General features: G+C 38.6%; 2 protein-coding genes across 3 annotated transcripts in view; both read right to left on the bottom strand.

Annotated features, from left to right (window-relative positions):
* The window catches only part of LOC121959816 (rab GTPase-activating protein 1), a 91,178-nt gene that overhangs the window by 27,617 nt on the left and 35,839 nt on the right, over positions 1–27,722 (bottom strand). For both annotated transcript variants that reach the window (XM_042509320.1, XM_042509321.1), the window contains one exon: positions 2,612–2,725. In XM_042509320.1, the coding sequence (XP_042365254.1) occupies positions 2,612–2,725 (114 nt within the window). The remainder of the gene's footprint in view (positions 1–2,611; positions 2,726–27,722) is intronic.
* On the bottom strand, positions 14,099–16,623 carry LOC121959817 (probable G-protein coupled receptor 21). Its single transcript, XM_042509322.1, has one exon. It carries the CDS (start codon positions 16,248–16,250, stop codon positions 15,018–15,020), a length of 1,233 nt encoding a protein of 410 aa, XP_042365256.1. The 5' UTR covers positions 16,251–16,623; the 3' UTR covers positions 14,099–15,017.

The following is a 27,722-nucleotide window of genomic DNA, read 5'->3' as shown; positions in this document are numbered from 1 at the left end:
ACATCTTTAAAACATGTGTATTTCGTGTACATTTAATGCTAACGCTAAAACTGACAATAGCAATCTAACCTTTTTTTTCTTTAATGAGACAAAAATCAATAAAAAAGAACTGGAAAAATGTGATAAAATCCTGTTTTCACAACAGTCAACATCTCACTGAATACATTTATTATATTATTACATTTCTCTGAATAAGTGTTAGATCTCTAAAATTTCCAGACCGAAACTGATCATAACTAAAGAATGACCCATTTATGATTTCAACACAGACTCAAAATATGAAATGTAATGTGAAATAGAGTTGAAGAGCCAGAGTTTAAAAAAAAAAGGTGAGGGTAAATTGAAAAAAACAAAATACCAAAAATATTTTTCCTTATGCGTTGGCAAACCAGGCAAGAGCCAGTTTAGTGTCAGTAAACACTGAACTTGTATTTGACAGGCAGTGAAAAAGATGGCTTGAGCAACGCTGGAAATTTAACACAGCTTCAAATCAATAAGAAAAAAAAAGAGAGCTTGAGAAATTACGCAACCAAAAATAAAGACGTACACTGCATACCCACCATCATATCAGTTAAATACAACTAGGATAAATATTTAGCTTTTGAACTCAATGCAGAATTGTTTAGCTACAGAGCTCCTGAAAAAAACTGCACCAGCTATTGAGAGTAATCTTTAGTCATTTTTATTCCCCTTTTAGAAATCTAAAGTTGTTGAAGTTGTTGCACTGTATGTGATCAAACATACTTGGCTGCATTGTGAAGGGCGTCATTACTGGAATTGAAATAGCAGTAACAGAGGACATAGATGAGGTAAGAATATGGAGTGAGGGGACAGACAAACAGTAAGAATTACTACGAGACTGTTAAAAAGTCAAACAAAAAGGAAGAGACAAAGAGAGGGGAAGGGTTGGAGAAAGACGTTGGTATTGAGGAAATTGCATAAATGTGAGAGGAGGGAGCAGAGAGAGTTGTGGCCTACTGAGCTACAAACACAAATAATGAGTACAAGTCCAACGGACAAAGAGTGGATCAATCCACACACAGAGGAAAGGGAGGGCCCACTGAATTATTCAAACACACCTGAGGAGGTGTTTGTCTGGGAAAGAGATGGATGCCCTCACCTGAGTTATACATAATGAATGAAATGAAAACAGTGAACAAACTGCAGGCCACTCGTGTGAGATTATGGAACCATATAGGCTGAAATGTGTCTCAGCTGTGCCTGCACGTGTTTGCTCATGAGAAAGAAAGCGCTCGCACTTCAAGATCAATAAGTATTTTGTGATAAGTTGCCAGGTTTGCATATAGGTGTGTGTGATTGTGAGAGAGAGAGTCAGCTATGCAGCAGGACTGATTATGGTGGAGCCCAGAATGTGTGTGTTTGTTCGATTAGAAACTTGCGTTGCTTTTGTAGACAGGCAGTGAACTCACTGAACCACCCAGAAAGAAAGCGGCTGTTCAGGTAATTAATGAACCGTTTTCTTTAGCTGTGACAACTCTCACTACTGCTCGACACACTTTGTCATCAGACTTACTGTAAAGCATTTGTGTAATAATCGCAGTGTTAGAGGGGAACATGTGATTTGATTTCACATGCAGATTGCTCTAAGTGGCAATCGACACCACTGCTACCAAAAAGACCAACTGTTTATATTATAAATGATCTTAAATGTACATCAGGGCTACAGTAATTTTAATTAATTAGACCTTGTAAAATCCAATAATGTAATAATGCTGAAAATGTAATAAAATCTGTGTACTTACTAACTTTACATTTTAAAAAAAACTGAAGTGATTATATCATAACATCTGAAGAAATTAAAAGATCCCACATGTAGGGTATCACATTATCTATAAAAATGTTGTTACAATATCAGTCAGGACATTAAACTACATTACTGGTCAAGCTATTACATTTTTGGGCTTTATTACATTTTCAATCAAGTTAAGAGCAATTAAAAGACCTGTAAACTTCAGGGATATAAAATATTAGACAAGATATGAAACAAAAATCAGATGGATTGGTCAGGGGGAATCCCCCCCGTAGAAAATTTTTAGTGATTTTAATACGCATATGAAGCATATGAAGCATATGAAGAATATTTTCCCCTGGGCACTAATACATCATTACAGATTTAATAATATCTTAATTTATTTTTTATTTCTTAAAGCAATCAAATAAATGTAATAGATTAAAAAATACAGTTTTTTGTCCCTGAGATGTAGTGGGGTAGAAGTTTAAAGTAACAGAAAACAGAAACACTCAAGCACTAGTGCCTCAGAGTTGTACTTAAATTCAGTACTCGAGAAAATAAAATTCAGCCACCACTTTTAGTAACAGAGTTGGGAAACAGCAGAAAGTTAGACATTTAGGAGGATGGTACTGAACAGTTCGCCATGTTTTTTACGTTTTGTTGATCTGTAATGCAGCGTCACTGTGCGGGTAAAGATGGTAGCTCTTTTTTTCTCAGGCTGCAGCTTTCTTTCTTATGGTATATAGTCAGTTGTAGCTGTTGATAAAGCTTTGTCCACTAAGCTGATCAAATTTTATTTTCCACTTTTGACTGGGTTAGAAAATGCTCTGTGATGATTTCAAAATGTATGTGTCCCACCTTGCAGATCTTGTAGAGGGAGTCTTGTCCATCTCCTCCAGTGTCTTTGAAGTAGTCGTGAGCTGGGAATGTCCTGTTAATGTCCCTGGTGATGGCACTGTCCTGAGGGGACTCCTAATAATGAGACAAAGGAGGAGGGGGCAGACAAAAAGGTCAAGGTGAATAAAAGAAGTGAAGATGGTCTGTCACAGAGAGGAAGATTCATTCACATGAGAATCCACAGGAAGTTTTAAGAGACAACTATGGGGATAAAATCCCTGGAGGCCCAGCAGTGGTCAGTGTTTCTCAGTATGTGGTGCCAACACACTGCTGAGATTTACAGTACGGGTCAGCGTGAGTTACTGGTGGCACAGAGTGTTCTCTTCTACAGTACAGGCTGTGCATCTCTTCCTGTACCTCTTTTTCCGTCCATTTTAGTTGCGACTGTAACCAGTTTAGAATTTGACAAGTTATTCTGATGTTGTCAAAGCTTACATAAATAATAATAACAATAGTTACTAACACTGAGAAAAAAAGGTCTGACAAATCTGAAAGATTAATATAATTCATCATCTTGATTCAACATATCATCAAGTTTTTTCTGAGATAAATAACATACTGACAATTCTGCCATCACCAGTGGTGGGACTAAAAAAGTAAAGTTCATTGCCTAAAAAGGTGGTACTGTGAAATGTAATTTACTCATAACATGCTGCACAAAACTCCATGCACTCTGTACTAAGAAAATCTCTGACACATTGCCCTACTTCAGAGTGATATCAGCGAGGAGGTCATTGGAAGGAAAAATACCAGAGACTGAATACTGTACTGTATAACACCAGGCTGATAAGAGGGTGTTTGGCTTTCATTGTTACACCTTCTTCCAACACCAATCTGAACTGCAACAGAGTGAAACGAAGATATTTTATCTGGAGAGCAGGATGGACGGATGACTAGGACAGAGAGCAAGGGATGCGTGGAGGTGTGAGTGGAAATGTATGCACCAAAAGAAAAACATGAGAAGAGCTATTGGCACCACAGTATGAGGGATCAAATGTGTTGTTGCGTGCATGTGTACTTACATTAAATGTCAAAATCTGATTGTATTTGAGACTGAGTGGTGCAAGACTGTACAAGGAGAACAGCATAAAGGGTTGGAGCTGGAGCCCTATTCATAACTTTAAAAGTAGCTCAGTGGTGCTAGAAGCCCAAAAGAATTTGACTTCCTGTGTATAAAATCATCCATACAGTCCATACAGTACGTGTCTAAAAACTTAAAGAAGCAAAACTGTTTTTTCCTGTTCAGGCCTCCACTAACTGGAATAGGGATAAATGATTTACTTGTGCTGCTCTTCTAGACTTTCAAAATGTTATCGCACTTAATGGCTCAAATCACAATTTTGCAGGGCCTGTGACACTCATGAAAATGTATCAAGATATTTTAAGTGTCTCTACTTTGATGTAAGTCTATTGGAAAAAGTCTTCTTTGGCTCAATGGCATCACGTGTTGGACCAAAAAGATGTGGTTACATGGTTTGGTCACAATGTCAAATTGGCTCAAGGTCCTGCACAATTCATGGGGGCATTGAGTAGCAAAAGCTTAAGAGACTTTCACATTTTGTTCTAGGACAAAAAAAAAATGCATCCATAAATACCCCACTCGTGAACTTTTAAGCTTTCATGTGTCTTTCAAAAAGCAGTGTTTCAATGAGGCTCCAGAACGTCATCACACTGGACACGGCTAAGCAGCCTCGGTGTGGTAGCGACGATTAAGTCATGCGGCCGCGGTGTAGGTTGTTTATGGACTATCATTAGCTTTATATTTCTGGCGACTGCATTTATGTTCTGCAAATCATAAAGTGAAGCTTAATTCTGGGTCGGCCTACAAATAAAAACATCACCAAGCTATTTGGTTATAAAGTACTTAACTAATTAACACTCTGACCTGAACACCGCAACTAAAAAAAGTCAAAGCTGTCATCAAAAATATAATTAATCTTGATTTTCATACCAAAATACTTGATAATCCACCTTTTGGACCAAACAATCAACACAGACCACACTGCCACCCAAAGTAAAGCTGCTAACAATGCTAACAAAAATATATCTGGAACATAAATCCAGATGAGCTTGTTTAAAGTCAGGATAAAGTCAGGATGACCACATCCACAACTGCAGCTTGAGGCAACATACTTCTCTGGGATATCCCAACACTGTGATGACAGAGCACAACGCAGTGGAAATACCACACACACACACAAATCAGTAACTACTCTACTAGCAAAGATTAATCACTCCCCATTTTATTATTGATGCTCAGTGTGTTTGGGACAAACAGCCTCTAAATAAGTAATGTCACTCCAGACACCCTGGCCATTACATGACAAATCAAACACACATTTAAATACACCTTCATATAGTATTTGGCAGTGAAGTGGCTCTGAAGTTGGGGAATACATGTCAGCTTATGTTAACCAGAAATGAGGCATTCATTTAACTTTGCAGGCAGAAATCTGTTAGGAGGTGCTGCGACCAGGCTTTCATACCAAGCACAGTAACAATAATGCCGCACCAAGTTCATGTTGAATGAGCAATTTAACGTGATACTCCGATGTAGGAAAACTTTCCACTACATGTCCGGAGGTACTCATTGAGTTTTTAGCATCCTGTGCCTGGTTCAACAGGACTTTTGCAGGACTGAAAGCATACCATCAATTCCTGCAGGGGCTTCAAATCCCTATAAAGAACATCATCCTGCTACATCATAGCCAAAATGGGTAAATGGGTAAATTAAAGCAGAAATCCCTGACTTTAAATCATCAATATGCTTTTTTTTTTTTTTGTAAATCTCTTTTGTTCTTGTGTAGCTAATTATACCATCTTGGTCTTTCAGTTACTGTACCCATCAAGTCCCTCCCTCTCCTTATCCAAGGTTTCTGTTCCCGCTTCCACAGAGGAAGACAGTGAAACAAAAATAATATGAGTATAAGAAGAAATGCAGGAAGAAAGGAATACTAAAACAAAGTGAGCTAATGGGGATCAGAGGCCAACAACAGGGGGCTATTTTTTTAAGTCCATTCCAAAACTTCCACCACACCCTTGAAGTCATAGTTAGTTTGTGTGTGTGTGTGTGTATGTGTGTGTGTGTGTGTGTGTGTGTGTGTGTGTGTCTGGCTGCTTTGGGAAGTTGAGTAATGTTGATTGTTGGAGTAATTTTGGTGAGAGTGCGCCCTGACCTCAGTTGGTGTTAATGAGTCCCTCCAGGATTTTGCAGGATTTTTTGGGGTATTGTTGCAGACTAACTTGCCTGATTTAAAGGCAGCTTTTCTAAAAAACAAAAATATTTTGAGGCTTTTAAAAAACAAAATGTATCATCATATATGCAGGCTCTCTTTTGGCAATTGTGATAAGATTTTTTTTCACTCTTTTTTGACCTTCATAGACCAAATAAGTGATGAATTGCTTTAAAAATTAATTGCAGATTGAAAACTTGACTTTAGAGCACATCACTTTCACCAGGTTGAACTTATCCACAAGAAAGATACACAGGCACTCCAGAAACCCTGATCTTGAAATTGGTATTGATGCATTTCAGAGCGCAGGGGTGGCGTTACTGTGTCCAGTGTGAAGAGCCCATTACACTGGGCCACAGTCTCTCAGTGAATGATAAGGATCCATGTTTATACAAGCACCACTTAGCCATACTTATCTGAAGTGCTGAGAGCATGTACAAAGACCTCTGACATAATGGCCAATTAGCTTCCTCTCTCGCGTGAGAGGGGAGAGAAAACATATCCAGTGTCTCATGGCAGTGCAGGAAGTGCAAGAGTGAATTCAAGTGATTAAGAGAAAGACAAAAAGAGAGAGAAATATAATGCTAGGGATAGTGCATCCCTATGGGGATGTACAAATAAAGGAGACAGCAAAGGACAAAGTATTTAAATATTATTTATATATAACTATGGCTTTAAGTGATACTTAAACACTAAACCCATGTATGTTTTGAACGAGGCTATAAAGGGTTAGACTGTGCCTGGTCAGCCTGGACATTCAGTTAAAACAGACTATGAACAAACAAGGTAGGAGGGCACACATATCCAAAGGACTTCTACAGGTGCAGGATAAAAAAAAAATCACACAAAGTAAGAATCAAACAAAAGGTACTGTGCACTGTACTTAAAGCTCCCAATACATTTTAATTTGCAACATTTTGATCAGAAATATTCGTCAGGAATTTTTGCCAAAATGCCTGACGAAGAGCTTTAAGTACAGTGTGCGGATGTTTTGTTTGAAAAAGACTATGAAACCACTTTCGCGGCATAATGCATTTCTGCCCTTTCCATCTGTGCACTAAGTATGTTGTGCACATTTAAAGGAACGGTCCAACATCTGGGAAAATAACTCTTCGTTCTCTTTCTTGTCATGAGTTAGAAGAGAAGATATGCTCTACTTTTAACATAACGACTGGAGGAATGAAAAACAGACAGCCTGGCTCTGTCAAAAGCTAAAAAATATACCTACCAGCATCTATAAAGAACTTTGTGTCTTGTTTGTTTAATCCATATACAAAGTGTAAAAATGTCAAGTTGGGGTTTTATGAGGAGTCACTGCTGTTGGCTGATGTTTGCCAAGAAACTTTCCTGCTTCCAGCCTTCATGCTAAGCTAGGCTTATAGCTCTAGCTTCATATTTAACACAAAGACATGAGAGTGGTACTGATCTTCTCATCTAACTCTATGGCAAGAGAGCAAATAAGCAAGATTTCCCTCAAATCTCAAACTCACTGGTGTTACTTCCATAAGGCTGTGTGTCCAACAAAGCCTTTTTCTTTTCCAAAAGATATGTGGCAAGAGGAGAGTGCCTGATAGCACTACGGAGGTGGAGCAGTTTTTTAAGCTGGGATGCTTTGGTCGTGTTTGATTGCTATGATACAGAATATCTACACAAGATAAAGTACTTTGTCAGACCCTTGCTCTGGATGAACAGAAGGATGACCCATGTAAGGAAAGAGGACGGATCAGCCAGTCTACATGACCAGCAGTAATAATTTCTCCTCAATTGCTGTTAAGAACTGGTACATGTAAAATGTGACATTTGGTCCTTGTATTTGTTCTGCCCCTTCTCCACTGTGACTGGATAACTGGGGTAAAAAGGTGACAGTGACTAGCAGAGTGTTTTAACCAAAGATGAACATTTTTCAACAACACAGAACAGAGGCTTTGCACCTCGTCAGGCTGCTGGCTTTCTAGCATGGTGTAATTATGCAACGCTCCCATATATCCCATACATATATATATATATGATGGCCTCAGGATAAAACACTTTCCTGGACACACAATAGGCTAACAGGTAGAGAGTGCTCAGTGTGTGCATTGTGGACGATTTAGAGAAATTACGTTGATTACTTGCCCGATCAACTAGTCAGTTGGATGAAGAGTTGGTGGATATTGTATCGAACCAAGATTTTCTTTGGTAGACTTTAACAGGGCTGAAACTATTCATTATTTTCATTGTCACTTGATTATTTTATAATTATTTTATTTTATTCATTGATGTATTGTTTGGTCAATGAAATGTCAGAAAAGGGTAAAAAAAAAATGTTGCTCAGTATTACATAAAAAAGGCCAATATGCCATCCCTCAAATGTCTTGTTTTGCCCACAAACCAACAATATTCTGTTTATTTTCATACGGGAGTAAAGAAACCAGAAAATATTCACATTTATAAGCTGAAAGTAGCGAATTTGACTCTTATGTCTTAAAAAAATCTTCAAACTGATCTATTAGTTATCAAATTAAATAGCAATTAATTTAATAGTTGACAACTCATCAATTGATCATTGCAGCTCTAGACTGCAGCCCTTGTGTACTGTTAGCAACAATAAAGCACCAGAGTCGTATTGTAGGGATTCAAAGAGCATCTACAAACTGAGTAAAAGTCAAGGAACAAAACATGTTCTTTTTCTTCTTATTACAGACATACAATAAAAACCCTTCACTGGGGGTAGGCCAAAAATGGCAGAGCTACAGCGTGCGTGTGTGCTTTTGTGTGTGTCTAAAGCTAGGAATAAAGTACAGAGTAGGGCTTCCGTGGGAAGGCTGAGTAGCTAGCCCTCTATTGTTTATGTCCCTGATTTTCTCTGACTCAACACAATAGCTTACATGTCATTCTGTTATTCTTTCTCTACTCCTAAAGGACCCTGCTGAGATGCCAAGAGAACACGGGGTGATATTTATCAAGCTCGATACAAACCCTGTTCCTCAACCCAAACAACCCTAAGAGCTACAATTGGATTATATCACTAGACACAAAGTTAAATTATAGAAGTAACAATGAATGTGACAGCATCTGTAAATGGAAATAGATAAGTTTTTTTTGCTTTAATTTATCATAAAGAAATAAATGTTGATTTTACAATGTAGTGGCTGTTGAATAACGACAGAGACAGCATTTAGATCGACAGATTATCGGCCTGGCCAATTATTGGGGCTAATGTTGGGCATTTTGATGATTATTTGTATTGGTGTTTTATTTCAATGATCGCCAATAAAAATAATGAATTAGAAAGTACAAAGAAAGTGTCAGCATGGGAAGAACTTTTACTCTGCAAAACCTCAGGAAACTATTTTTATTTTGTTCATTTTTACTTAAATTTTCACTTTTTATAAAAAAAGGTGCTGTGAACTTTCTGTATATGATGTTGAAAGTTTCAGTTTTGATTGAACATTTGCGAAAGGCATTTAAACAAAGTTTTGTGTTGGATTTAGTTTTAATTTCAAATTCTCAATATTGACAGAAAGAAGGTGGACTAAGGCTTTTTTAAAAAGATACACTAAGGAGGCTTTCACATCAGGACCCAGGTCTGAGTACACATGACCTCGTGTACCATCCCTGAGCACATTTTGCCGATCCATGCCTGAGTCCACTTGAAAAGGTGGTCTTGAACATCAGCACCCTTTTCTACACTGTAGCAACAACATACACAAATGTCATGTACGATCATGCAAAAAGTGCATGATCACTCTGGTTCAAAACATTACTAATGTGAAAGCTGAGCAGCAGGGGAGTAGTGAAGGGGGATAGTTGTACTTAGACAATTGTACCTAAAATGAAAACGGCCGAAGCCTCTTTTTCAATATGTGATTCTGTCTGCCACCAGGCATCATCTCCTGAGAAAATAAAGGCTCAATTTAAAGCACAAAGGAAGTGCATCAACCAAAACAGGAAGAGGATTTGCACTTTTGTTTTCCCTGGAAGTTATTGGTAGTTATCCCCAATTGCCAAAAAATAATAAATGTAAGTTCTTTGAAGTTACTATCCCCAGTAGCGGAAGTGGCAGCCAGTGGAAAAACCAGAGTAATTGTGGACACTCTACCCAGCAAAAGACAAAGCCCCGTTGCTAGGCTCTGAGGAAAACAGAAAGCGATCCAGTTGTCTTTGTGACAGCAACACCAATAATAATACCACTTGGAAATGCCGACGGATGTTTAATGGTTTGTTTATTGTTAGCAGATATTTAAGAGATGCGTTTGTCACAAAACTGCAATTTTTAACCACTATTTTAATAAAGCCAATACTAGTTAGTTAAATGCAGTAATTCCTTCAGTCTTCCCTTTACAATAATCTGTAATGGACAGAGCACATGCTCAAGATACCCACAGAGCTGTTACCTCACCTTAGCGTCATCTATCATTAAATCTTAATCGTCTGTCTCATGCCCTACTTTTTGTGCCATTTGTGCACTGGTATGCTGCTTCAGCACAAGGACAGCAGGCAGAATATGCATCTGATTAGAACAGAGATGACAGAGAGAGGAAGAAGCAATGTAAACTGTAATGACAACAGCACATACTTAAATACGCTGCCAAAACTACAATGGCCTGCATTCTCTGATGGTATTACTTTCCATTGACCGCACTAACATTTCCCACCGTAGCTTTGCAAGCATAAAAATTCAGCAGACTGCTGAAACTGCTTGCACAAATATGGTGCTGCTTTAAAGCTGCACAATTAATTTAATCTGTAACAATCTAGGCCAAAGTGTTCGCAATTTGGCAAATGATGGCAAATTCTGTGTGAATGCAATGTTATTACTTTTCTTATCAACTACACAGCTTGATCTCCAGCCAGCAGTATCTAGCCAAGACTTCTACCTCACTAAAAACTGCGAAAACAGGTCTGTTTTGTGAAATTTGTTGCAAATAAAAACGCATGTGTGTGTAAACCTACTATAGTAGAGATTACTATCACCATTTAAGGGGGGAAACTGACTATAAAGGAAAATCATAGCAAGTAATTAGGTCAAGGAAGTTTGAATACATTGAGATAACATTACATTTATTTGTTCAGTACAGATACAGAACATGTACATCTTGTAATACCATATAGGCTTGTCACCTACAAAGCATCATGTAATGAAAAATATCTCATTCGTCACAAAGACTCACTTTCATAAAGAAGCAAAATTAAATATGTTTGACCATTTGCATTATCCAAACATTCTCCAACTATAAAAGCAGCCACCTCACAAAAACCTTATCACAAACTAAACACCCCTGATGTGTGAAGTATGACGTGGTTTGCCAGGATCTAATGCAGTAATGGCTTCAATTTCTCAACCTGAAATTTACAAATGGACCCTTGTTGACTGTGAGCAGTTTCCAGCATTCATTGTGGACAAAACACATGCAGAGTGAAATTCCTGCATCTTTTGGGAAGGTTACAGACCAAGGTTTTGCTACAGTGGTTGGTCTCGGCTTAATCTGATAATAATCTGTTCCTGAGAACAGCTGGGTCATGAGTCAGCCATTAGTGGGGGTCTGGTGTGGCCTATTTAGAGCCTTATGAAAACACAAAGAAGAAAATCTAATACAGATTAAAAGACAGATAAGAAAATGCTGTCGCGTGGGAATGTGTGTGTTAAAGTGCACTAAAAGAGTGAGGCTGTAACCTTTTTGGGGCACTATTCACTCTACAACCAACCAATATTTAGTTGGTGTAAAATAGTTTTGTTGTTAATTACAAAACATGCGTTTTGAACTAAGAGAACAATATGTTCAAGATACTAATGTGTGCCTCAAAATAGATTTATAGTTTTTGTAGGCTCCAGTTAATCTTATCAATTGCATGTGTTTGTATCTGGATAAAATCAAAGATACAGTATTTACATTGATCGACATATACAGTACGCTACATAAAGACTATGCATGTTCCCAAGACAGATACACATCTGGGTAGCTCCAGTCCTGAAAGTGGCAATACAACTAAAGCTGTTTGACAACTGCATACGTTGCCAAAAGTGGAAAATGAAGAAGAAGCACCTATTGTACATTTTATTTAACTTTCATACCTGAAAAACACTATGTGCAGATGGCCGTCCCGTTTTTTTGCTCATTATTACTGACTACTGCCCCTTAAACAATTGCTTTCCTCTCCTAAAGCAGGATGTATTTAACCTCAAATGGCTTCCTAAACCAGCCTTAAGTGTCCATATTCCCTCTTGTTATCGCTAATCTGACCTAACATGGCACTGCACCTCGAGACAGCCACCGAGTGTTGTTCCCTTGAGAACATGAGAGTCATTTGTTTTCCCACAGGACAAAAAAAGAGTGTGTGAGTGTGCTAATGTGAGCATGTTATGTCACGATAATTTCCCAGGAAAGATTGCTGTACACATTTCTGGGGAATTGTACCATGAACTGCGATGGGGCATTTTTTTTTTTTTATCTTTTTAGTGGTGAATTCAAATTATTCTAAGTGCAAAAGACAGTACAGACACCTCAATAGAAATTGTCCAAGTAAAATAAAATGTATCTTCGTAAAGACACAGCTGCAAGCATTTCAATAGATAAGCATGCTGCTAAACGTACTTAGTGTCTGGATAACTTCACAAGAGAATAGACAGAAAGTAAGTAATTTTACAAAAATAAACTTCTGTAGTTTGACAATCAGATCAGACATTCAATACGCCATTTCTGTACACACCATTTCTATACACACAATTCCTGAACAATGCTGTACAAATAGGAGAGATTACAATATTTGGCAATGCTTCACAGATGACAGCCAAAAAATCTAAAGACAAAATTTGAATTTATCTACAACCACTGAACATCATACTCACATACACTCACAAATACAGTATACTCAAGGAAGGTGATTTGCTGCTAATGAAGCAATGAAAGTCTGTTTAGCAACCTCGCTAAAACAACGTAAACAGTCCAATTCAGCCAATGGTCGTCTCCTTACATACCTCTACGCACACTCATACACACCACTGCACACACAAACAAATAAATTAAAATGCACACAAAAATTAACAGTTTTGAGTCATGTGTTTGCTCCTGGCTACTTTCATTTTACAGAAAAAAGGAACAGCGATTTTTGAAAAGTAGCTGAATAACCAGTGGCGTTCTTAAATTATTTATCACAACAGCTGGGGTTCAGGTTATTCTACACTGAGTGTGAAATCAAGGCTTCATCAAGGATGAACATTTTCATTTCAGTTTTGAGTCTGTGTGTTTATATATTAAGCCCTCCCTAGATGTAAGGAAAATACTTTGTCAACAGTTAATTTCATATCAAGGCAACAATATATCACTATATACTGAAAAACAGTCATATTCATGCACACAAGGCATCGCTGAGCCTTCACAGTGCAGTGGACCTACACAAACTTTGTGTAAAACCCATTCACATTTTACTAAATCTTTACTATTTGATATTTAGAAACAAATATCATAATTGAAGATCTGTTGAACTTTCTTTGGTAGATTAAATATATAAAGCTAGATTATCTGCAGCTAAACAAACTGTGACATGAAGTCTCCATGGTTAAAAAACAGATAGTTTTTTCGCAATTTTTGAATTTATAACACAGTATGTACACTTGGATTCATTTGGACTTGTTATTGGTCTTGGTAAATTTGTATTCAAATATCAAATAAATAGTGAAAAGAACCCACAAATAAACATAAGGATGAGCAGACGGACTACACAATGTGCATACACACAAACAAATGCAAGTGAAGTCCACAGGGAGTGTTCATGGTGCTACACAGAGGTTAGAGGTTAGCCTGCTGGCAGAGTGAATATGCTATTTGTCTGTTCTGTTTACAAGTGATCCTCCTGTGTTGATGTGTGTGTCTGTGAGCGCATGCACTAGTTCCCAAATACGGGCACAGCTTACACCCAGGTTTGCAACAACGTAATTATTCGCAAATTTCCACAATCACATAATTAAGACTTCTCATTAGACTACAACTCTCAGCTAATCCTAAATACAAAGGGTAAGGCTCACAGTTCAAGGGTCATTCATCTAAGAGCTTGAAGTTTAACCTTCACTCAAAAGCTTAAAAAAAATAGCCAAATGATGTACCAACAATCGGTGTAAAATACATGTAAAAGTACATCCTTTCTTGGTCTTGCTTTACATGGACACAGTTATGAAATACATTTAGTTACATAATCAAAACAACAAAGGTGTCATGAAACTGACAAAGATTTTTAAAATTGAAAGAGAAATTCAGTGAAAATAATTTTGTCGGGTTAATGGTCGCATACCCAAGCTCAGAAGCGTCTCATATCACATATTACAAACGGCAGGCTCAATGTGTGAACCCACATTAGATGAGTTTAAGATGCATCATCGGTGATTCAAAATATAATATAAATCTGCAGTTTCAAAGTTTATGTCTTGATGCTGACATTGCTTTCAGTCAATGCAAACAAACTGACATGTATGGAGTGTAGATCTACATGAATTCTTTCTATTACTTTTTGACTCTGCTTAATCAATCAGTCAACGAGAGACGCAACAAATACACAAACACACCGTTGCATCACTTTTCAGATACTGTTCAGATACTAAAGGGGTGAGAGTGAGTAAAAACATATTTCAAGAGCTTGCTTTTGGCATTTCAACTCAGCACCACATTACTAAAACACAGCCATTAACTGTTAATGTATTTGCACTTGACTGATAATGTGGTCACAAAAGGTCACATTGTTTCACATACAGTGTTTTGGAACACTTTTCTAGCAACGTTTTGTTGTTTTGGCAAAATAAGTTAAGGATTGACTTCCCCTAAAATATAAAATGTTCACTTCTGCAGAGATTTTCAGACACCTTTTTCTCCTCTTTTCCAACTCCTTTCATCTATCACCTCTGTCCATACAGTACAGTATGCTGTTTAGGCCTTTTCTCCTTTAGTGCTTTGCTCTTGACTCTCTTTCTTGTCTTTACCAGCTGTAGCATGTGCAGAGAGGACGCCTGTGTAACCTCCAAATGCGACACAAACAGCACCGGCAGATCGACGCCTCCTTCCATCTCTTTAAAGCACATTTAAGCTTAAAAGAGGAGACATTTTACAGCAATCACATTGGCATTTTTTAAAAAGTTCAAATGGCTCTAGCGTTTTCTGTCTGCTCTACACATGACATGTTGTGCCAATTCCTATGTCCCCGTGACCATATCCGTACCCCGGCCCTGCACATCCTTTTTCAACAGAGCCAACAAAAGCCTTTTTGGTGTTCCTAACCCCAAATCCACCGCCACTGCGCTGTAAGCAGAAGGAGCAGAGGCGTTTGAGGCCCTTCCTGAAGGCAGAGTTGGAGAGGCTGTAGATGAGACAGTTACAGAAGCTGTTGCTGATTGCCAGCCATGTGGTGAGGAATGAGGCTGCAGGGTGGTGGTAGATCCCTCCGCTCTCCAACAGAAAGTAGAGGATGTAGGGCAACCAGAGGATATAAAACACGCTCGTAATGCGGAACAGTACCATGGCGTATCGCTTGTCTGGGTATGTTGATGTGGGCTGCTGATACTGTGGTTGGGATTTTAGCGGTTGAGACAAATGGGGCAACTGCCCTTGCTCTACTGCACTGTTGTCCTTGACCGCAGATCCCGCTGTCAATCCTGGACCCTGCAGCTGCTGGGGTCGATAACGTGCGTGGCGTTCGCTGATCTCCCGGGTGTGCTGTCGGCAGATCTTGAAGATGTTGGCATAGGTGAAGCAGACAGTGAGAGCAGCTGGAGCGTAGAGCAGCGCTACAATAAAAGTGGTGAAAGCTGGGCGAGTCCTCCACTTAAGTGCGCACCACTCCACCACGTCCCCGTGGTAACCAGGTTTCCCCCACCCAAGAAAAGATGGGAGAAACACCAGAGCAGAGTACAACCATATTAGAACAATGCAGCAGCGTACCCGACAAGGCGTCACAAGAGACGCATAAGTCAGAGGTCGTGTGATGGCAATGTAGCGGTCCACACTCACGCACGCCAGCGACACCATTGAAACTGATTTTAAAACAGACACCATGTACCCGAACACCTGGCAGGTGAGTTTGGGGTCAAGGCTCTGGAGGTGATGCAGGAGGGACAGCGAGGGGAACAGACAGCTGACCCCTACCAGCAGATCAGCGTACGCCATAGTCTGGATGAAAGCACTGGTGGTGTGCTGGCTAAGTAAGGGGGCACAGTGAAACACAAAAATCACCACTAGGTTTCCAGAAATAATGAGAACAGTGAGCAGGAGTATGATGGAGACTTCAAGGAGGCAGGTGCTGAAAATTTGGGAATAGCCTATCTCGAGCAGGCAGAAGGGAACGGACAAGTTTGACGGGTCAGCAGAGCTCTGGTTCAGTGGATCCAGGGAGGAATTCATCATCTTGGGCAAGAATACGTGTCTAAAGGGGCCCTTCAAGGGTACGATGAGCCAACGCTATTTTGACAGGTAGCTGGCTGGCTCTGAAAGTAGCCGTATGGTTTCAGTCCAAACAAAAAGCTCCATGCTGCGGTTTCATGATGAGACTGCTGCCATCTGCCATTTCCAATGCAGGAGGGATGGAAAGGACAGAGAAAGGTGAGGAAGCCCCCTGGGTTTGTCCTCGGTGCAGGCAGTTGTGGCTTTGCACAGAGAAACCAAACCACAGATGAACACAAAAAGAAACGTATTCCTTTTCTTTTCTTTTTTTAAACTTCCCAGCCAAAGGCACAAAAAGGGAAAAAAAAAGTGACTTTGTATAAAAGAATTCCAGTCCTGCTTAAAATGCCTCCACTCCCTATAAAGTCAAAGATGTCTTCAACATCTGCCGCAGCTGTAGAAAGCACAGATTGAAGCTCTCTTATCTGTCTATAGTCCACACAGTCACAGCTTCCAGTGAAAAGACATTATTGTGTAATGTGCTGCGTACATAAATTGAGGGAAGGAGACATTAAGCATAATTTCTCCTTTTAATTATGTCTTCCTGCTTCTCTCTTCTTCTTTTTCCTCTTGCCTCTCCTTCACCCTCTTTTCCCCACTCCTCCGTGTCCGCTTGCTCTTGTCTCAGTTTTTGTCTGGTCCTTCGCAGTACGATCACAGCAGACTGCCATAAGCTGAGAGGATGAAGGCGGTGTGCGGGGGTGACTGATATTTAAAACACACACACGCATACAAATACACCTCAGCTGTTATTTCTATCCAGAGGAGCAGCAACTCTGTCTGGACTGGAAATGAGGTAGGCAGGCATGCCGATGCTGGGAGAACCCCCCGTGTTCATTTATCCTCCTTCGCTGTCTCTCTCCCTCTCTCTCTCTCATTCTCTCTGCCTCTCTCTCTACAGAAACAGTGGCTCCGAGGCCCCTCCCCTACCCAGTGGCTCCAACCAATGATCAACTGCAAGGGCACGAGGCTTGCCTCCTTCCCCCACCCTCTCAACCCTTCCTGTTTTGCTTTGTTTTTTATAATCGACCCAAAGATTCAAACACTGTTTTACACTGTCAAAATTTACCTCAATGTTAACAAAGCTCAAAATTGGAGTGCTGACAGCCTCTCAACTCAGTCTCAGAACATTTTGAGCTGTAAGAAAGACATTTTCTCTCGACAGTGCACAAAGTTATTGTATTTGTCTGTAGGGCAACAATAACTGCATGTCTGGGTGCAGTTTACAGGAAATATTCCCATTATCAATCTGATTGCAAACCAAGAACATACAGTACAGAACAGCAGGTCACCCTATAGCTTTGTGCATACAAGCACACTGTACATACAGTATGTGCTGCCTTTTACTGCACAAAAGAGTAAATCATCTCTTATGTGTTGGTTCATTTTCAGTCAGCTCCGAAAATAAAAGCAAAGTGTGAGAAAAGTGCCGCTATTTAGCCTTTGAAACCTGGAATGACATCACTTTTTTTGTACTGCGTCCGGACGCCTTTCACAAGTATTTAAATGTTTGAACCCTGAACAAGTTCGGTTTGAATTCTTTTGGTAACATGGGAAAAAGGCAACTTACTAAAAGATGTCCCTCAAACTGAACGAAATTGGTAAATTTGCATTGCTTGGGGGAAAATGTCAATAAAACTGTATTTACAATTATTAGCATTATACATTTAAAAATATGCTACATAATAGTTATTACTTTTACAGCAATTTTTTTTGCCAGGTTGTTTCCTTGTTTGTTTGGGGTTTTTTTATGTTTGTTTTTATGTTAATTCACTTTTTTTTGTTTTTTTTGGGGGGGGGGTTGCCAATTTTCAGTTACTGTAAAACATCAAAATAAGACCCCCAGTCAGTTTTCCTAGCCCAGTGTGGCATTCAGGTTCCAAAAGATAAACTGATAGTCTTCATTTTTTGTAAAAAAAAAACAAACAAAAAAACAAATAAAAACCCAAGCTGAATGTCTTACATTATCTCTACAAGTTTATTAACGAAGCCCTGGGTACATTTTTTTCTGGCTCTGATGTTTTCATGCTGTTGTACACTGAATTAAACTTAATGCAATAAATGAATTGTATTAGTTTAGACATTTTATAGCTATAATCTACTAATAATAAATAGCAGCAACATTAAAGCTTGCGAGACTGACAGACAGATTTAAATACATGAAAGCATAGCGCAAATAATTTAATTTGCGCTCACAGCACAGTGTGTAATTAGGAGCTGATTCACTAACGCAGCAAGTAATTATGCAATTAGTAACTGCCTTCTAGGTGCATACTGCGAGTGAAGGAGAGATTGAAAGGCGTCATTCAATGGCGGGAATTCAGCATGTTCTAAAGTAACATTTTCTAAGGCCACTTTGAGTGTACCAAAGCAATTCATTGGTTTAAATTATATATATAGAACTGTTTGTGAAAATAGTGCAGCAAACAGCACTGGACCAAAAAAAGAAAAGAGATAGAATGGCTTAAAAGGATGTGCTTAAGTTTCCTGGAAAACAAAAAAAAGAAACACCACTGCGATGTAAATATCCTGTTACCAAAGTACATTTATCTTGTTCATATTTATTGAACTCATAACCTCAACAAAGAGGGTTTATTCTACTCTAAAACCGTACATATTATTAGTATTAAAAAATGTAATAGTGGGTTTAACTGCAATATTCTTCTGTCATCAATAACTGCTTTGTACTGTTTGTACTAAAACATGTGGATGACAGTGTCATGTGGAAATGTCATGAACGAAAACATTCCAAAAAACACTATTAGAGGTCAAAGTGGCAACTTTAATAATAATCACTATTCATGTAACATGAATACATCAAAATAACATCACACACAAAAATGAGATAATGTTTACACACAGCACTCAGTACTCCTGCCTTTTATGATGTAAACAATGGTACTATGGTATGTAATGACTACACAAATGGACTACTGTCCTATAAGGTCTTTTCAGATATATATAAGTGGGTATTTTTGCCTTCTGTTTAATTGTAACTCTGTGTTTCTGAATGAGCAAGAGAAAAAAGAAAATTGAGACTTCATACTGACACTTAAGCATTTACCGTACTAAGTAGCAACTACTGAATTTCTACTCCTATTGTTGTTCCAGAGTAGAGGTGCAACAATTAATCTATTAGATGTAAGCTGGGAAATTAAATGCCAACTGAGTTTTGAATTGATTAATCAGTTTGGATTTTTTTAAGCAAAGAAAGAAAAAAAAGTCCCAGGTCAAGCTTCTTAAATGTAAATATCTGACGGTTTCTTTACTCCTCTACCACAGTTAAATGAATATCTTTGGGTTGTGGACAAAACAAGACATTAAAGAACACCACAATGGGCTTTGGAAAACACCGATTTATATTTTTCATTTTCTTCTAACATTTTATTGACCAAAAACTTGCTGATTGAGAAAATAGTCTCCAAAATAGTTGACAATAAAATGCATTTTTAGTTGCATCCCAGAGCCAGCTAACTTTGTCCATGTATAGACCAAATCACTGTCATGCTGCCCTAACAATAATAGTCACTTGCAGGTAGACAACTAGCAATTGCTTTCAATTGCAGAAACTGAATTCTTGTTTCTTTTTTTATCTTCAAAATTCTTTTTTCATTCTTCAAAATTTTTCATCAGTGTAAGTGTACTGTCTTTGGAATATTTTCAGCACCTCAGCTGCCACACTATCTGATGGAGGCAGCGGTAGACAAGCAACTTCAGTGTTTTTGCTAAGTAAAATGACTGTTTTTTCAATGGAGTCTGGTGGGTTTGAGATAACGGCTCCTATTCCCCATCGTAAAGGCCTAAAAATGCACTAATTGAGGCAGTGTTTGCTTAGCGCCCGTTTACTGTATGTATTTGATGTAGGGATTTTCTACCAAGAAGTTATGGTAAACAATCATGATTCAGCGTATTTGTGTGGTGTATGTACTTGTCCTTCTGTCTATTTGGCCTAAGAGCCAAATATGCACCTGCACCTGATTCTGTATGCATCAGCAGGTGCTGCAACTCCACCTAACAGGAGAGTTGCTTTGACACAGTCAGCTACACCCAGGTAGCACGACCTCACCAGACATCTTTAATCTGCCTCCAGGCAACATAAACACTAAATGTTTTATTGCAAGGCTCTAAAGGACTCCGTTGAACACTTTGTTTTTCACTCTTTCTTTAAAAAACATATAAGCCCTTGCAAGTCCCCTTTAACTCTTCTGCAAAACGCCTACTTAATCTGTGCTAGAATAATTTCCAGCTGAGTTATTTTTAGATCATATGATGTGCTGATTACATTTAATTACTCAGAATCCTGTGCTAAAATTAGAAACATCAGTGGGTAGTAATCACTGGCAGGTTTAGTGCTGCACGGTCTAAATCCTCATCCTAATGGCTTCCTGAAGACTGCAGAGTGTGTCTCGTGCAGGGCAATTTGGTGTAGCGTGATGGAGACCCAAACATACCCACACACACACACACACACACACTTCATCACGCGCGTGCACCAGCCTGCACCTTTCTCCCCCGCAATCCAGACACACTCCCATGCTTTCACGCACCTCGTCTGCCCACCACACGAGGAGCTAAAAATAGATGACAGTACCACGAAAAGGGTTGGAGGAAGAGGAGGAGCAGAGAAAAGGATGAGGAAGAGACTGGAAGGAAACACAACACACAAAGATGAGAGGAGGAAAAGGCGGAGGAGAGAAAAACATACAATGTTGCAAAAACAAATCAGAGGAAGAATCAGAAGAAAGGGACGCTGTGTGAGAACGAGAAAGAAGAGCATGATGTACCATCAACAAAGTTGCCCGGCCGAGCACAACTTCGTCGTGACAGCTGTGTAACTTATGCTTCATCACAACTTGTCAACCTCTAAAGGACAGATGTCCAGTAGCTTAAACACAAGCCTGACAACAAAACAAAGGCCCTAAACTCCTGAAAACCAGGTCTGATTTTAAGAGAAAGAAAATCGTTGAGAATCACGATTATTAGTGATAAATACTAAGTCACCTTATGATTGGTCTTTGTTGACACTTCTGTAACTACTGTAAGGGTGGTTTTAATACTGCCTAACATCAGCAGTGATTCTTTTGCAAAATATCAGCAAATGTATTTCAATTGTACTTAAAGAAATACTTTTCAAATTTTTAAGTAGCACTGAATCATAACAATATGGGTAGTAAACAGAGTCGGTTGTTTCCTGTGTCAAAACCATAGATGCATGAAGAAAACTGGATATGGTGTTGGACCTGTTCATATCTGTGGGAGTCACTCAATGGCACATGCAGCCAAAAAAGCTAAATTTCCAGTTATAAAATCACTGTACAAATGGTGCAGCCCATTTAACAAGCACACCAGAGACCTAAGGTGGCCATGCAGCTAACTCCTGGTTTAGCCCTCTGCTAACTTAAATGGGGATAAAATTATTTCTATTATGCAACTCTCAAGATTTTCGCAATGTTAGCAGACCAACTGGATCAAATCTCGATGGTGAAACCAGAGATTCCACCAGGTTTGTGATGCTCAAAAAAAAAAGAAAATCCACTAAATTTACAGCTGTAAGTAGCACTGATTTAAAAAGTATTTGTGTCTCTCTGCCGCACAGATAGCTTTGCTTTATGAGAAGACCATCTTTTCAGCAGTGAAATACTTCTTTAAATAACAAAATATTAATAGATCCCCAACAAGAGAATACATTTCCTTTTGGAAGCCAAGCTAATCACAAATAAAAGAACAGATTGGAAACTTGCAACTGCTTCACACCCACAATCCATCTCCACCCAGCTGGTGGCTCATAATCCTGATAATTCTGTTCTGTTTTCATATAAGCAGTCACACAGTGCCAAGTTTAGAATCAACGTGATATGAAAAAAAGGGCCGGTCAGCTGATGTCCTGCCAGAGGTTTTTATTAATATGAGAAATGTCTGATAGGAAGAGAAATGAAAAGAATTTCAAAGAACTGGACGGCTGATATACCAACTCTTTTATCTGGGAATTAACAATGTTTATCTTTGTGATCTCTATGATGAGCCTCGAGCTAGCACATAAAGGTAATACAAACATCAGGCAAGGGTGGTGAGAGTTGTTACATAGTCACAGACAAAAACATTATTATAATAAGATAGACAAAAGCCCATTCACATTCGACTGCAAAAAATATTCCAAAATTCTTTCATCTGACTGCCTGAACCTTCAGGCATTCTCTGTGTGTTTTATAATGTGGGAAACTGGCTTCAAAACAGGATACAAAAACATCCAAAAGTATTTACATTTCAGTCAAAGTCATAGCAGCAATGCACACAAAAACCTATGGGACAAGAGAGACAGGCTCACACAGAAAAAGAAATACGCAGACACACGGGCCGACAAGACAGCAGGAGAGGAGCAAGGAAGAGGCAAGCAGACAGTGTGACAAAACGCAAGTGAGCAGGTGGACAGAGAGAGGCAGGAAGACACACAAGCTGACAGGAGCACAAACAGGTCTAGGTAAAAGTCAGGCGTAAACAAGTACAAACGATTATAAAGACAGACAGGCATACAGGTCATTATGTGGGTTAGACAGAGACAGGCAGGCAGACATGAGCACTTGTTTTTTTCTCTCTCCATAGGAGGCTGAAACAGCAGGTCTGGGGACCGGGACTGTGTTTATCTGATCACATTGTGTCGACACTACACACATCGGCATTTGTGGATGCTTCTACATACCATAAGACCCCCCCCCCATATGGGTAAAAGGTGGCTGAACATATTTGAGTATCCTGCAGTAATGCAACATTACACAACACCACTAGGTCTGTCACAATAACTACTTTTGTTGGACAAAACATTGTCCATGAAATAATCAGTGTCTAGAGGCATTAGACAAGATTTGTAACATCAAAAAATGTGAACGCTCAGGCAGAAGAGCTTGACTCGTTTTGACAGAGATCAATTAAATATAGATAAATGAAATTAGATCAAATGTTTGTAGCAATTAAGACCTCGCAAATTCAAATTCAGGACAGCTAAATGACTTTTGAGGTTAAATATTTAGAAACTTAATTTAAGAAATTTTAAGACTTTTTAAGGATAATTGGGTGTGTCCCAGTTGTTAAGAATACTGTAATTCCTTTAAAGACATTTTAGGGATTATTTCTAAACAAATTTGAGACTGATTTGGAACAAATATTTTTTATTTATACACTGCGGATAAGTATGAACATAATATATTATAAATAATTATATAAATAAGTATATCAGTTGTCCCATGCAGACGTAGGTTTCATGTAGAAATATGGTTATTTAAGTAAGTTACATAATTTTACAAGTAAGTATAAAGTAAAAAGACAGTATAAGGCTCAATAGTATGTTAAGGGATTTGTAATATCAAATATGTGGATGTTCACTTTGAAGAGGTTGACCTGTTTTAACAAAAACAAATGAAAAGATAAATGAAAATTAGAAAATTAGATAATTAAGACCTCACAAATTCAAATTCCAGACTATTAAAAGACTTTTAAGGTAAAATATTTATAAATTGAATTCAAGACATTTTTTAGACTTTTTTATGGACCTGCAGACACCCTGATAATCGTGTTAAACAATACTATTGTTGTTTTTTTAGAGCATTGTGTTATTATTGATAATTTAATAACATAATAATGCAAGCACATGCTTTAAAAGAGCAATACACTTTAAAATCTTACGAACTTAAGAACACTGAAATTGTAATATGAGATAAACATTTAACTTAATTATGTAATGAACAACATAAGAAGATAATGAAGACAAATATAAGAAAGAAAGGGCAGTCTTATGGTGGATTTTATGGAGTGGAGGATGAAGTTGTCTAAAGATAAAACTACAAAAGACAGACTTGTTGGCTTGTTGCCAGGGGTTGGCAAGTGAACGACTATCAGGACTATGCCACTTATCCTCCAAAAATGCAGCTGAAGGCCAGTAAGCTATGCTGTGTCTGCTCTGAGGCGTTGCTATATTTTTCTCTGGCTTGCTGCACGGACTCGTCATATAATAGTTGAAGGGGAAACCCTGCTGTTTATTCTGGCATCATATGGATAGAGCGTTAGTGACATTCTCGTGTAAACAAACACGTGTAAACACAGCAGGGAATATTGAGGCCAGCAAAATCACTGGGGTCCTTATGTTGTATAAGTAAATAATTGTATAAGGAAATTATTGTCGTGACAGGCCTAAAAACTACCATCAACCACACGCACAAGCTAAATAGAACCTGGAAATCACTATAGAGTTCACAGAAATGCTCTCGGACACTCTGTCACACAACTGCAGGTAAAAAAAAAGGATAATTAAAGCCAAAAAGGCTTGGAATTGTGTTTTAACAGGATTATGTACACTAAAATAGCCATCCAACATTATTTCAAATGTTACCAACCAAACTAAAGCTTATAACATCAAAGACAAATTACATGCAAACATTGGGCAACAACACTTCAGTGGTACAAGAAAACTAAGATTCTGCTGATAATAATGTGTTATCTGTGATACTGTAATAATGCCACGATGTTACTACCCCTCAGCATAATAACAAAGTGTCACAATGTCTCATCTTTCGTGGCCAATTATTCGTTTGCCAGACTTTTAAGCTAACACTGAGCCATGGCCAAACAGCCAAATTAACTTATAGGTTATTGGGTGTAGTCAGCCTTCAAAGTTAAACTGGTACTTTTAGTATTTAGCAACAGGAGCTTTTATATCAATAATTCATTAGGGCTACATAGGGGACAAACATATGACCTGTTCCCCTTCCATCAATGCCCTGCATTCAGATATGTGGATGAACACCAAGTTCAGACAGAGTTAGGGTACAAAGGAGGGCACTAGCTAGGACATAATGTGCATACATTGCAAGTCAGCACAAAGAGATGCAAGCTGAGTACAGAAAGCACCCAAAACAAATTAGGAGCTGGCACATGAGTATGGTATGTACAAACTTTTAAAATAGGAACTGAACGGGGAAAGATGGAATTAGTTCATGAAAAGATCAGCTTTAATTAGTACCAGTGACAATACCAACATCAGTGTGAATGAAATTCTTTCCTAATTAAAGTTATGATATTCAGACTGCAATTATGCAATATATTTCAATACTCTTTTCAACATTTTAGAGCTACTCTATTAACAAGACCTTTCAAGTCTTGGTTGAAGTTTGATTTGAAAAATCAGTACAACTTTCTCTATGCACACCTCATAGCGTTGAACAAGATTTAGCATCTTTCTGTCCTTTAACTGTTCTTGGCTGCCTTACCCCATCTTGCTCTAAGGAGACTTAATAAAACACTCACATCATCTGTCAGTGTCAGACACAGCTGCACGTGTTCTCCACACTTTTCTCTGTGTGTTTGTTGGCTGATGTACAAACCTGGAATGCTTTAGTGCTTCTGCAATAAAATCCTGTCCAACTTTCTGTCCAATGACTATCACTACAATGGCATTGTGATCCATTGTTATTGTTGTCTGAGTAAAAGCTGAGATTCCATTCATACTATTCACGTCAACAGAAAACAGTGTGGCCCCCTACGTGATAAACTTTTATTTAAGTTTATCCTCAGGCAAGGGTCCCTTTAATCTAAAATGTTTCCATCATCACATGCCAAATATGTAAGACAAAATAAAGGAAAAGTGCAAAGGCTGAGGTAGGAAAAGAGCAAAAGAAAAAAAGAGGAAGGATGGAAATGTGGTCGAGGGTGAAGAAAATAAGAGTGGGAGAGTAGAGCAGAGGGGAGGAAAGGGCAAGACCAACATCTTGTCACCACCTGGGACCCAGCTTGCTGCCCGGGGATGTTGCCTTTACATAAGAGCAGTGGACAGAGCTGTAGCCACAGCAAAAATTACATAGACTAACCCACTGTTCAGCGCGCAGGGAGGGCTGCCCACCTATAGCAGGGCTAAGTCACCTCCGATCTGTCCACACATGGCCGCACAGACAGACCTTTACATGAACATTGCAGCCATCATACAAACACACACAGGTTTGCAGAAAAGAGATGCACCATTGAATATGGCCTAAAAACTAAATGAAATACAAAGCATCACGTCGTTGATGCGGTAAAAAAAAACAGCCACAACCTCATGAAAAATGACTCCTTACTTTCAGAAGTTCATAAACAGGTTGTAATATACATATTTTGTTCCTTTGTTTAGAAACTGGATATAGGTTACAACATAACTGTCTAGTTTTAAAAAAAAGTTAAGGATTATTACACACTTAACACCAATTTGTTAGTAAGGGTAAGCGCATCAACCTTTCACTTGCATAACGCCAAAAGTAATCAGCTGGTCACCATCACAAGTCTGAAACACATGAGAGATACTTATGAAACAGGGCAATCCGTTGCCCCAGAGGTGTACTTTCAAAGCTTTTTCAAACTGCCAAGGACAATAACAGTAACATGTGCTCTGGTTAGCACAAAAAAAAAACACAAACAGGAAATTCAGTCTGTTTGATTAAATGAGTTTCAGTAAAAGAGATTAAACTATGACCAAGTGTAAAAACTAGGGATGCACAATATACTATATCAGAAAAATATTCTGATAATGAAACTACAGGTAATAACAGAGCAGATAACACAAAATCAAACTGCTTTCATTGATTTCACAAGTGCAGCATCTACACACTCAGACACAGGATGTGGCTGTATGCACCTTTAAACTGGGTTTGCAATCTGCCAGAGAATAACAACAACAAGCGCAGCACGCTGACTAGAGAGCCAAACGTGTTGTCATCGTCCGAAGCATTTTTCGCAGTCTCAGAGAAACACAACAAGATTGACCCAGGAGTTTGAACCCACACCACCCACTCTCCGCATGATCAGCAAACTTTCTGTTGCTGCCATTACATGAGACATACACAGTGATGAAGGACTATCTCCAGAACTGCCCATCTCCAGGCAAACTGTAAATTCAACTTTTGCCCAGTTAGCATTTCATTCACTTTCTTGTGTATAAGTTGCTGACATGTCTGATTTGACAGATTATGTCAAAGCATCCAATATACATTATATACATATAATTATTTTACATCCTTTACATCCACTGTTCTGTCGGGGTTTTTCTGTTTTAACAATTGTGATGTCAGTTGGATTTGGTTAGGCCAGGGCTACGGGATACAATAAATCATCCATATTTGCTCACTGAATCTTAGCCTTTCTAACCTTTACGTGTGCATAAACTACAGCTTAAGAATTTCTTTTTAAAATACAAAAATGCGATTATCGGTGATCTTGTCTCTATCGGCTGGTAAAATCAGGTAATTATCAGTATCTTCCCTTGTAAAAACACACAAGACAACATTGTTACAGGAAAAAGGTCTATCTTCAGTGATATCTTCAGCTTGGACAAAGATTTAGAAATCAGGGGTGAAGTGTACAGATTGCAGGTGCATCCTAAAATTAGGGGAGCTTGTGTACGAGCTATCTTGTTAAAGG

This window comes from Plectropomus leopardus, chromosome 20 (genome assembly GCF_008729295.1).
Source record: "Plectropomus leopardus isolate mb chromosome 20, YSFRI_Pleo_2.0, whole genome shotgun sequence".
Lineage (NCBI taxonomy): Eukaryota > Metazoa > Chordata > Actinopteri > Perciformes > Serranidae > Plectropomus > Plectropomus leopardus.
The sequence above is the reverse complement of the archived record's forward strand: the minus strand, read 5'-3'. Positions and strand labels throughout refer to the sequence as shown.

What these genes read in the sequence shown, in the direction of transcription:
- LOC121959817 (XM_042509322.1), bottom strand. Translation starts at nt 16,250, where the DNA reads ATGATGAATTCCTCCCTGGATCCACTGAACCAGAGCTCTGCTGACCCG.